The 13003-nt window shown below is 50.9% G+C and overlaps 1 protein-coding gene across 5 annotated transcripts in view; it reads right to left on the minus strand.

Moving 5' to 3' along the window:
- Positions 1–13003, minus strand: part of raph1a (Ras association (RalGDS/AF-6) and pleckstrin homology domains 1a) — an 88610-nt gene that overhangs the window by 20946 nt on the left and 54661 nt on the right. For 3 of the 5 annotated variants that reach the window (XM_061234902.1, XM_061234903.1, XM_061234906.1), the window contains 5 exons: positions 12360–12462; positions 10892–11571; positions 8069–8155; positions 6619–6693; positions 2116–2193 (listed from right to left, as the gene is read on the minus strand). In XM_061234902.1, the coding sequence (XP_061090886.1) occupies positions 2116–2193; positions 6619–6693; positions 8069–8155; positions 10892–11571; positions 12360–12462 (1023 nt within the window). The remainder of the gene's footprint in view (positions 1–2115; positions 2194–6618; positions 6694–8068; positions 8156–10891; positions 11572–12359; positions 12463–13003) is intronic. The other 2 variants (XM_061234904.1, XM_061234905.1) reach the window with 2 other exon arrangements.

Raw genomic sequence — 13003 nt, forward strand, 5'->3', positions numbered from 1 at the left:
TGACAGAGACGCTGTGTGATTAGGGTGGTAATCACTTTACTCAGGTCCTCTCCCAGCTGTACTGCGAGATGCAGATGACCCCCTGCCCATGACATGGGTCATTACAGTAATATCCAGGTCAGCCGGCACGTGCCGATATCCAACCCACATTCCAGCGGAATGACTGGAGCACGTTCCCATATCCTGCCCGTATTCCGGCGGAATGGCTGGAGCACGTTCCCATACCCTGCCGACATTCCGGTGGAATAGCTGGAGCACATTCCCATATCCAACCCACGTTCCAGCGGAATGACCGGAGCACGTTCCCATATCCTGCCCATATTCCGGCGGAATGGCTGGAGCACGTTCCCATACCCTGCCGACATTCCGGTGGAATAGCTGGAGCACATTCCCATATCCAACCCACGTTCCAGCGGAATGGCTGGAGGATGTGCCCATATGCAAGCCATATTCCCGTGGAATGACCGGAGCTCATGCCTATATCCAACCCACATTCCAGCGGAATGACCGGAGCACGTGCCTATAATCAGATTAGGATCAACCCTGCCGAGTTTACTCTGTAAACGAGAGGCCGGCGAATAAAAATAAATAAATAATAAATAAATGCATAAATAATAAAGCCGCGCTGAGCTCTTGGATGGGGAGTGTGCGGTCAGATCGACCGTAACACTGACCTGACCCAGAAAAGAGTGGGTCAGCTTCCACACCGCCTGACCCACACTCTGCTCATACACATCATATTCAGGGCACATCAACCTCAAACCACGGGCTGCCAAGGAAACCACTTTCTTCAACACTTTCGTTTGTAATTTATACTTTTTAAGAAGATGTTTCAGTTAGCCGTAATAATAATGTGCTCCTGCCATCGGAAACGTATCCCTCTTAATTAAAGTTCCGGTTTGGCGGAACGGGCTGGTACGTCTGGACAGGCAGTATCAGATGGCAGGTGTGCATTTCAGCATTCATCGCCTTACATGACAGGGAGGGCGGTGAATTGTGGGGACACAGCGTGTGGAAGGACGGTTTCGCACTGCGCCAATGAAAGGAAACAAAAGCCAACGTCTGCGACGATGAGAGACCAATGGAGCGGACTCGACGGAGCTCGGAAAGGATGTGTAAAAAATTTCAAATTAAATAAAAACAGCATGAGAATGGACAGCTTACGCATTACTGTTAACGTGTCTTCGACTCTAATAGTCCACAGTGAAGAAATGGGGATTTTGCCCGTTCCCCCCCACACACCGCAGTGACCTAATTTCAGTGCACTCATACTGCATCAGTCAGAGAATTACAGAGAAATCTGCTGTGCTATGAGTCACTGCTCCCAGTGCTGACTGCCTCATGAGCTACTGAGTAATGCCTGGAGATCTGCTACCTGTGGACGGTGTGCGTGTGTGTGTATGTTTGATACAGAAAAGATAAGTGTGTGTGCTTGTGTGTGTCTGATACAAGAAGAGTGTGAGTGTGCACTTGCGCAAGACTGCTCTATAATAGTGTGTGTGTAATAGTGTGTGAAATAGGGAAGAGAGCAGGTGTCTGTATGCTTTTCAGTAGTTGACATACCTCAGTGCGTGCGTTTCAGCAGTGGACATAACTCTGTGTGCGTTTCAGTAGAGTATAGACCTATGGGTATGCGTTTCAGTAGAGTACAGACCTATGGGTATGTGTTTCAGTAGAGTAGACCTCTCTGTATGCGTTCCAGTCGGGTACAGACCTCTGTGTCTGCGTTTCAGTAGAGTACAAACCCGTGTGTATGCGTCGCAGTAGTGTACAGAACTTGGTGTATGCGTCGCAGTAGTGTACAGACCTTGGTGTATGCGTTGCAGTTGAGTACAGACCCGTGTGTATGCATTTCAGTATTGTACAGACCCGTGTATGCGTTTCAGTTGAGTACAGACCCATGTGTATGCATTTCAGTATTGTACAGACCCGTGTGTATGCATTTCAGTAGTGTACAGACCCGTGTGTATGCATTTCAGTAGTGTACAGACCTCTCTGTGTGCGTATCAGTAGTGTACAGACCTCTGTGTCTGCGTTTCAGTAGAGTACAGACCTCTGTGTCTGCGTTTCAGTAGAGTACAGATCTCCGTGACCGTCACGGTAAGGTGCACTCACCTTTTTCACCTGCGCCTCTTTGATCTTCTCCAGAGCCACCCGGATCTTCTCAGCCTTCAGTTTGGCTGCCTGCTCCTCCTGCAGACACACGGCCAAATCGTTACACACGAGCGAGCAACTGCATCAGACACGCGGAAAACACACACACAGAAAACACACACGCTAGAGACCCAACACCACACAAACCCAACACCAACACAACGTTCTCCACCCATTTGTCCCCTGGAGAGACGCTCAGAGGACCGGTGGAGCTCCACATATCTCATGGCTTACCTGACTCCTCCAACACAACGCCATGGTCACACGTCAGCGTCCTCCTGTCCGACAGCAGTGTTTCTGTGTGTCGATTCGGTCAGAAGACAAAACTGATCCCCCTCCCCACGCTAGAAACCAGAGAGCGGATGGGTGCTTCTATCTGCACCAACTCGCCAGGGTAGCATTTCTAGAACCATCCGTTTGAGATGTTTGCGTTAGAAGTTCATCCTCAGCATATCCCCCCCTGCCCGTACATTAAAATTTGGTTGCTTCCAATGTTTCTGAATTTTCCACGGTGGATTAGTCAAAGGCGCTTTTTCCCCACGGAAGAGTCTTGGGAACGCCGGGAAGAGAAAGGAGAGAAGACGCACAATGGCAGCGTCAATCAGGAACGCTTTCGCTCAAAAGCAAAAAAATAACCGCCAGGAAGCCAAGGCACACCACGACACTAAAGGCGAGCGATTGGCGCCCTCTCCTTTCCCGGGGTGAGGTTCAACTGCTGCCAGCCCAGCTGATCATGAACAGCGGACAACTCCAACGGTACGACCAGCCCAGATAACAGCGGCGGTGCCACTGAACACGAACAGGAAAGTACGGCTCAGTCCTCGAGCGGGCGGAAGCCAGAAAGCGAATAAAGGGATGTTTGCGTTAGAAGTTCGTCTCGGTTACGCGCGGAGAGGCTCAAATGCTGCCTCTCCACACTGCCGCGACACCACCCCAGCAGGTACACGCAGACCGGTACGCGCACGCACAGATCACAGGTCCGTGTGATAAGCAAGGACCAGAGAGCAGAGCATACACAGAGAGAGCAAGAGAGAGATGGAGAGAGAGACAGAGGGAGAGAGAGAGAGAATAACTGTGTCAAGCTCTCACTCCACTCTAACACAGTACCAGAGGGAGACTGGTGACCCCTCCCTCTCCCTCTCCCTCTCTTCCCCTCTCCCTCCCTCCCTCCCTCCCTCCCTTTCATCTCTTAACAGCTGCAGGGCCCTGGGCGGCTCGTCAGAAAGAGTAATCCTCTCACAAACAGGACGGCACGGGCTGGCACCCGGGAGGACGGGGGGCAAAGCGGATACGCTGCCACCCCCTCCCACCCCCACCCAATCAGGGCAAGGGGAAATGTAACCCCCTCCCCTTCCCCCCCTTGAGCCCCAGTCGGTCTAAAGGAAGGGTCCCGGATTTCAGAAGCGGATTTGGAAGAATGAGGGAAAATCTGGGGTGAGGGTGTTTACGAAAATAAGGCCCAAGCCTCTTATCGGACCGCCCCGCTCCCCCTCTCCATCCTTCACCCTAGCAACAGTGAAACGAGAGGAGTTCACCAACAAACACACGCTGACCAGCTGCTGGGGGGTGTAGGAGGTAATGTGGCTAAAGACGGGATTACAGACACAACACAGTTTACCGCACGGGCAGGGAGCGGAGGTGGCAGCCCCAGAGAGAGCCTCCCTATACGCGTCTGCGCTCCACATAAAACACAGGGAGACCTGGGAAAGGGGCATTCCTGCTCCTGATTATCTGTATGTTTACACTAGGACTCGGAACTGTACTGTCCTCTCCAGGTCCTCTTAGCACTCATACTTGAGTTTGATCTGCACTTCATTGTACGTCGCTCTGGATAAGAGCGTCTGCTAAATGCCATGTAATGTAATGTAATGTAATGTAATGTAATGCTTCCTGAAAGCACCGGACGGCAGCGTCACTACACGTAGAAGAAAAAAAAGGCTGCGTAAAGGACGCTCCTCTCCGGTTGGCTGTGGGGTGCAGAACGGCGGAGGACTGAAGAGAAGTGGGATGAGACCACGGCGTCATTCCTCAGCGCGTGACAGAAAAGCGTAACACTGACGCCCTGCAGCGCCCCTATGTCCACGCTCACCCGAAAACAGAGCGCATCTCCACCAGGCCGGAGACATCCGGCGGGATATTAAACCTGGACTCGGTCCGCTTGTCATTTTCATTTAGAAATGAGCCGCAGGAAAACCCTATTCCTGGGTTAAATACTCGCCCTCAACGAGCCTGATTGGATTGATAATTATGAGAAAATGCCATGAGATAAACAGATGTGCTCGTTAAGCGGATTCTCTAGGCCCGCTGGCGTTCCGGTTCGGATCAGCGGGGATACAGGGAAGGCTCATAAGACGGGACACAGGATAATTAAACATTCACGAGAGTTCATTCATTTTTCATAAACTAAAATGGCCTCTAGATCTGCTTACTTCCCACACAGAATCATTTGCATTCAGTCTGCCCAGAGAGCAGAGAGAATTCATACTGATGTACACTCAGTGAGCATTTTATTATGTATTTATTAGACTTATTTTCTTTTTATTTAAATCTTCTGTTGCTGTAGCCTATCCCACTTAGACGTTTGACACATTGTTTGTTCAGAGATGCTCTACGGTATACCACTGCTGTAACGTGTGGTTATTTGCATTAGTATCACCTTAAACCAGTCTGGTCCTTCTCCTCTGACCTCTCTCATTAACAACACGTTTCTGTCTGCAGAACTGCTGCCCACTGGATGTTTTTTTTGTTTTCTGCAAACTCTAGAGACGGTTGTGCGTGAAAATCGCAGGAGATCAGCAGTTTCTGAGATACTCAAACCACCCTGTCTGACACCCAGGCAGGCAGGCTAACCCTCTGTGTGGAGTGAGGTAGAGGGGAGGAGAATCCCGCTCAGCCTGTCCCCCCCAAAGACAAGAAACATAAACGGGATTCAGGCCCCGTACCATCTCCGATTACCGCTCCGCACAGACAGGGTATCTTCCATTCAGTGTTTGTGTTACACACCGGCGTCCTACATAACTGAGCTGCCGGAGCTGACAAAGAAAGGGCTTTTAAATCAACAGTGGAGGTAATGAGAGACGTATGAGCCTGGCCAACCCCCACACCACCCTGCACTGTTCCCCAGCTTCAGAACACAATCACGTGCACACCGGACTGATGGCTGATCCAGAGTCGCACACAGTGAGCTCAGGGTGTATCAGGTGACCGGTCCCCCGCCCCAGGGACCTCCCTACACCACAGACCGCTCTCGCCTCTTCCCTGGGCCCCTCGCAGGTAAGGCGATCCGCCCTGGGATCCCATCTGTCCCGTGATCTCCCACACAGAAGCACTGCTGCAGACTGCGCGACACCACCTGTCTTCTGTCAATACCACCTTCTCCCCCTGTCCCTGTGAGGGGAGGGCGGCCTCCACAGAGACTGCTTACATCACACACTGCACTTCCACTCGTGACATCGCACACGTGACATCACGCATGACATCACACGCCGCACGTGTGACATCACGCATGACATCACACGCCGCACTCGTGACATCACGCATGACATCACACACTGCACTCGTGACATCACGCATGACATCACACGCCGCACTCGTGACATCAAGCATGACATCACACGCCGCACTCGTGACATCACACGACATCACACACAGTACTCATGACATCACACGCCGCACTTCCACACATAGAGGATGATGTTTGTCAAATGAGCAGACATCATCTTTTGGCCTCAAAATGACCGGTTGAAAGGTTTTTGTAAACCCCTCCTCCCCATGCCTCCCCTCCCCCCCAACCCAAAAACCATGTTAATCAAAAACCCTCCATCGGCCCCACACCCCACCAATAAACTCCCCCCTCGTTTGGGAACAGCTGCAGGTAAAAGACAGGTAGAGTCCAAGCGCATGTTGCCATAGAGAACACTGGCATGCTTTCATGCTTCGAACCCTGGGCATTCGAGCAGCATTCACATGCTTCAGTTAACACCAAACACATGAAACACGTTCAGCTCCATCAACAGTCCTGCATTATTAATTTAAGTCAGACGCTAATATGTACACAGCAATGCGGGGAGAAAATACGCATCACTCTGTGCATATGAAATGTCCCACACGCTCACGCTAACCAGCAAACTGGGACAACACCCGTTTCTAAAAGCTAAAGGAGGGCGGGGGGGGTCAGGAGATGGAAAGCATGAGAGCGAGAGAGCAAAAAGAGAGAACGGGAGGAGGGACAGAGCGAGCGTGCGAGAGAGACCAGGAGAGAGAGTGAGAGAGAGAGAGAGAGAGAGAGGAAGAGGAGAGGCCACTCCCCTCGTGCATTATAGCGGTCACCATCGGCAACAGGCTGTCACACCGCTAAGAGACGCCTAAGAGAGTGGGCGGGGGGTGGGGTTACAATCAGCCAATGGGGAAAGACAGGCAGAGCGGAGGACAGGAAGGAGGAGAAACAAGCGAAGGATGCGTCACCTTGGTCAGCAAGTGAGAGGGCTTTCCGGCAATGTTTTTCAGAATGAGCGAGGTTTCCCTGTCCAGATAGGAGTGCTTTGGTGCGGAGACCAGGAGAGAAAAAACAGATGTCAGTGCAATGATTATCAATGAATAAAAAAATGCATTTGATCACTCAAAAGGGTGGAAGCAGAGAAGCCCAGAGCTGTTTGGGCACTGGTTGCGGTCAGAAACAATTTTTGCAGAGAAAAGTCACCTCCTATCTCACCCCCTTAAGATAGCACCAATATTATAAACCAGCGATCCAGGTCAAATCAAACAGCCATTACAATTTTGAACACATGCTGTACGTAATCCATCGTTATCCAAATATTACACTTCAATGAGTGTCCCGTGTTCTGCTATGGCAGCTTAACCCTTTGAAGAGTAGGTGTTTTTGGAATGTTTTCTTCTAAGTTCTTAGGCAGTGTTCTAGAAGTCCATGGCCATCAGCATTAGAATTTCCAGTTCAGATTCTAATCACATTTGTGATCTTACACCTTTTTTGTTTTGCATTTTCATAAACGTATTTAAAGTGAACATTGTGTGCAGCAGTAACAGTGTACTCATTCGATGATATCTGAACCCCAGAGTATGTGGCATAAAGAATGGTTTGACTCTTAGAGTTGCTGCATGACAAAGAAGTGTTGAACTGGTAAATGGTATTAAAATGAACTGTATGATTGCCACATTTGCCCCCCCCACACACACACACACACACACTCACACCCCATTAGACAGAAACCCCAGCACTGAACACACCCAGAGAACAACCCGCACCTAACACCCGAGATACTTCCACAGAGCTGCTTAAACATACGTGTCTCACACACTCTGGAACTGGTGGAGACAGCCAGACCCCTCAATGTCTCACAAGCACAGGCAGACAGAAAGACAGACAGACACAGACAAGCACAGACAGACAGAAACGAACACAGACAAACAGAAGGCACAGACAGACAGTCAAACAGACAGACAGACAGACAGACCCACCCATACAGACACACACAGACATACACAGAGGAGCGTAGGTTGTAAATTATTCATACGAATCTCGATGTCTCACATTATCCATCAAAGACCCTGACCTTGAACACCCCTCTATGGGCAGAAGCACTTGAGTGCTTTCCAACGTACTTTTCCTGCTACAAACAGCTTATTCACCACACTGTAATTACAGCATATGGTGGATACAAGTTATAGGCAGACAGAGGCAGACAGAAAGAGGGAGACAGACAGAGGAAGACATGGTTTGGAAGCAGTACGGTACATTAACAGATATTTTCAGGAGTTTTTAGTAAACAGCATTAAAGAGTGAAAACAATGGTTGCTTTCTGACGAAATGAAGGCAAGAAGTTTGGGTCCACTGAGGCTGTGAGGCAGAGGTGATGTGTGCGCGCACACACACACACACACACACACACACACTTACAGTGCTCAAGTCCACTTCCACTTCCTGTGAGGCAAAGTCAAGGTGCCGCCGGGCCTGCCTACCGCCGGGCCATCTCAGCGGTGCATGCTGGGAAGGGGGAGTGTGAGGCGTGCCGGGCCAGTGGGGGGGAGGGGGTTGGGGGGAGAAATCAAAAGAAGAGAAACAGAAAGCAAAAACACACCGTTTCAGCATGCAAGAAGATAGGAAGGAGGGAGGGAGGGGGAGCACTGCCAGTGTGTGTGTGTGCGTGCGTGTGTGTGTGTGGGTGCGTGTGTGTGTGCGTGTGTGTGCGCGTGTGTGTGTGTGTGTGTGTGTGTGCGCGTGTGTGTGTGCGTGCGTGCGTGCATGTGTGTGTGGGACGGATGTGTGTATGTATGTGACAGGTGTGTGTGAGTGTGTGTGTGTGTGTATGAGAGATAGGTGTGTGTTGACGAGGTAGTGAAGCAGGGTAGGGGGGGTTAGGGTCACAAGGCATCCTGGTGGAAAAAGCAACACACAAATGCAAAGCAGCTCCACACATCTCTCACACTCTCACACTCTCACACTCTCACACTCTCACACTCTCACACTCTCACACTCTCACACTCTCACACTCTCACACACTCTCACACTCTCACACACTCTCACACACTCTCACACACTCACACACTCACACACTCACACACTCACACACTCACACACTCACACACTCACACACTCTTTCAGCGTGAAGGCAGAGCAGACATCCACATGCAGGGTGCAGATAAACAGGCTTTGTCTCTGATAAAGTGAATCATTAGGCATTCCACCAATCGTGCAGCTGTTACAGAGGAAGTGGAGGAGACCTCTGCAGCCACACACTCTTCCCACGGGATCAGGACCTGCCCAAAACCAGCACTCGCACGTACAAGTGTGCGGCTTTTTCAACAGATAATCAGCTAGCAGCTCGGTGAGATCTCGAGATGCTGAATGAGGTGTGCGCTGTTAGGGTCGGAGTGAAAGCCTACAGGATGGTTGGTCACCACGAGCAGGGCGGGGCAGCCTTGTTTTCGATAATGCTGGGGTTCATGTCTGGACACAATCAGTCAGTGTGAAAACTGTATTCAGTATGTCAACGGTGGCGGAAACCTCATTAAATTACTGTACATCAGTGCGTTTAACAGGGTAATGGATTCCACAGTCCACAGTAAAGTGGATCAGCAGCTGCTCTGAACTCGTAGTGTTTTGTCCTGGAGATGCAATCAGAATGTGTCCTTTCTGTTTTAATGTGTGCATGTTCCCTCTCTCCTTCCCTCTACCTCTCTCTTCTTCTCCCCTCTGTCATTCTCCCTCTCTTCTTCGCCCTCTCTCCTTCCCTCCCCCTCTCCCCCCCTCCCTCTCCCTCTCCCCCTCTCTCTCTCTCTCTCTCTCTCTCTCTCTCTCTCTCTCTCTCTTCTCCCCTCTCTCATTCTTCCCTCTCTACTATTGAGGATTTGTGGGTATTTCTATTTTCCTCATTACCAATACTCACTCTCTCTCTGTCCCACTCTCTGTCCCACTCTCTGTCCCACTCTCTGTCCCTCCAGCTGGGAGGCACAGGGGTTCAGATCGTGGCCCACAGTGAACCCTCATGGCTGCCCATAGGGCCAGCGGTGACAGGCAGGGCCTGGTGCAGTGGATATTCAGTGTAATCTGGGTTTAGGATTTGGGCCTCAGGCTGGGATAGAGGGGGGCGGGGGGGCGGTTTAGAGACCGACGGGACCGGGCCGTGAATAGCACCACCCCACCCCTCCCTAAACCAGCCACGTGGCTCCACTCATCTCAGGATAACACTCATCCACTCCCTCCCTCTCCTTCCTGTTGCTCCGACACTGTCAGACACAAGCCTGCAGTATCACTCTCATGCCTGCGTCTGTTTTTACAACCGCTGAATGAGGTGTGTATGCTGGAGGGAGTGTGTGTGTAGTCATTCACAAAAGAAGTATGTTCTAATTTGAGAACTTGCACGTCCTTCCTTAAACTACATGCTTTAAAAGGAAAGGAAACTACCTGACACCATCCCAGCAGCGATCATCGACAAAACAACAACTATTCTCACCACTAAGCTCGCCACTGCCCGTTCAGGTGTTCCACTTCAGAGTATAACGACCTGCTCAGGAAATGGTGACTGTTGACCTGAATGTCAGTTTTCGGAATGATTCTTACCGTTTGTGTGCACATTAAGACGCATTCAGAGACATGATTCAGTAATCCCTAACAGACGATTCTGTTTTTAAGGGTTTTTAAGCTCAGAGTTACTGTTAGAGACGGCCTCCTCCTCCAGCAGATGGCTGCCATTACAGAGATTGCAGCCAAGCACTGTATTTTCAGCCAGAACTTCAACAAACAGAAATGACAGGGCTGATTTGCAAGGAAAATGTGCGCCACATTTGTGGACAGTGCTCATTTTAGTTTATTTATTCATTTTTTTATTTCAGCTAATAAGACTTTGTCCGTACACCTTGTAACCAGAGACTCAACACTGTACCATCCACGGATGGGTCTGATTTTCACCGGACTGGCAGAGCCACTGCATGGAAAAAGACCCAAAATGCTGAGACCCTTTCGGTAGCTTCAGAGACGGATCATGTATCAGAGTGGTTTACACTGGGTACTCAGTTGTTCCACTGTGGAGGAAATGTTTCCTTAGTTTTTAGTTTTTAAAACTCCTTTGCTTTCAGCTAAAAGTACATATTGTGAGATCAGCATTAGAATGCTCAGTTAAGAACACTCTAAGCACACATTTGTGATCTTAAGGCTTAAGATCTGAGGGAACAGAGAGGGATTGTGGGATAGTTGGCGGCAGTGTGGAGGACCGGATCGTACCTCTGTGCTGGGCTGGCCCTGGGGGGCCTGCTGCTGGACGGAGGGGCCCTGCAGGCCGTCCATCTCGGGGGGCCGCAGCACCTTGTCGATGTCGAGCGAGTCCATGCTGGACGCGGAGGCGGAGTTGACGCTGGAGCGGGAGGAGTTTCCGATGGACCGCACGTCGTGGTCGCTGACCGTCCCGACCGAGCCCGTCCGCCGGTGGTTGGAGGAAGAGGAGGAGGAGGAAGGGCGGCGGAGCGTGGCGGCCGAGGCGGAGGCCGAGGAGGAAGAGGAGGTGGACGAGGAGGACGAGGCGGGGGCGGGGCCGGCAGACGTGGGGGAGGAGCTCTGGCGGGCGGCTTCGTCCATGCTGAGGGAGGCCTGCTCCAGCTGGGCCGTGATGTCGTCCAGGGAGAGGTTGGACACCAGGGGCCGGGCGTGGCTGGAGCCCCCCCGCACGGTGGAGGAGGGGGAGGCCCGGGCGCTGCTGCTGCTGCTGCCCCCGCTGCTGCCCCCCGCAGGCCTGCCCGCCCCGCTGCGCCCCGCCGGAGGCTTCTGCCGCAGCTTGGCCTCGGCCGGGACGCCCAGGCGGGACGGCCCGCCGCTGGGCTTGCTGATGGTGCTGAGCTCCTGCTCGATGGAGCACAGGTCCGCCATGAGGGCGTCCAGATCCACCGCATCGCCCTGGTTCAGCGCCTCTGAAACCGCCCCAGCACCCGCATTCACACATCAAGCTCTGCTCATGAATCCATTCCCCTTCAAACATTCCCTCAAACATCCCCTCCAAATATCCCTTTCACTCGTGTGTACGTCACAAATATCCCTTTCACTCGTGTGTACGTCACAAAGATCCGTTTCACTCGTGTGTACGTCATATCACAGAAGCTAGCGCTGCTCCAACTTCTGTTTCAGCTTGTCTTTAAAGCTGCGGCTTATAGAGCTACACACGTTCTAACATTTCTTAATATAAATAACTTTCAACTGCAGTCGTAAGCCAGGGGATCCCCAAACTGCGGGTCATGACCTCATGAGGGGTCGCCTGAGTTGAGGAAGGGGGTTGCCTAAACATTTTGAAAATAAATTTATAAATATAGTAATTTCGTGTCTTATTAAGATATGTAAATTGCAGGCTGCTACATGAACAACACAACAACCAAACCATAATAAAGCAATGAGACACGAGAGGTTGTGTTATATCGCCGATACAGGTGTTGGGATCTTGTAAATTTCTGAAGATTCATTTGTGCTCAGATCAGAAAAAAGTCCGGGAACCCCTGCTCCCAAGCTTTAAACTTGCATCCTGCGATACAAGGGACCAAACCCCAAAAACCGTTTGTTTTAAACACATCAAAACAAACATTGATCCGAGAAAAAACTAAGGCTATGGAACCGGATATCTCCCCATGTGTTGCTCATTATATAACGGTTTCGTCAGCAGGTCTGGTGGGCGGGCGGTGTAGCGGGTAGCGGTGTAGCAGGTACTCACCGTTGATGTTGTACATGGAGAAGCGGTAGGAGAAGTTGGCCAGGTTGGTTTCCTGTCTGAGGGGAGCCTTCTGAACTTTCTCCGGCTTTCCATCATCCAGGCTCTACGGGAGACACGTGGGTCACATGACTTCCCCTTCATCTTTATAGCCCCTCTGCATGTGTGTGTGTGTGTGTGTGTGTGACTGAGAGTATATGTGTGTGCGCGTGTGTGTGTGTGTGTGTCTGTGTGTCTGTGTGTCTGTGTCTGTGTGTGTGTGTGTGTGTGTGTGACTGAGAGTATATGTGTGTGTGTGTGTGTGTGTGTGACTGAGAGTATATGTGTGTGTGCGTGTGTGTGTGTGTCTGTGTGTGTGTGTGTGTGTGTGTGTGTGTGTGTGTGTGTGCAGCTGAACAGCTGACATGTTCCGGAGAACTTCAGCAGGAGTGTGGCTACGGACAGCTCTCGCGGTATTCAAACCAACTGAAATAATTTATGAAATTGCTGCATGATCTGCTATTCAAAAGTCCATCTGTGAAGTGAATTGCAATTCAACTGAACAAATTTCCATCACTACCTTCATACCTACCTATCTACAGTATGCATCAATACATCAGTTTATAAATCCATCTGTATATTTGTCTAGTAATGCTTGCATGTGTCTG

Source organism: Conger conger, chromosome 3 (genome assembly GCF_963514075.1).
Source record: "Conger conger chromosome 3, fConCon1.1, whole genome shotgun sequence".
Taxonomy (NCBI): Eukaryota; Metazoa; Chordata; class Actinopteri; order Anguilliformes; family Congridae; genus Conger; species Conger conger.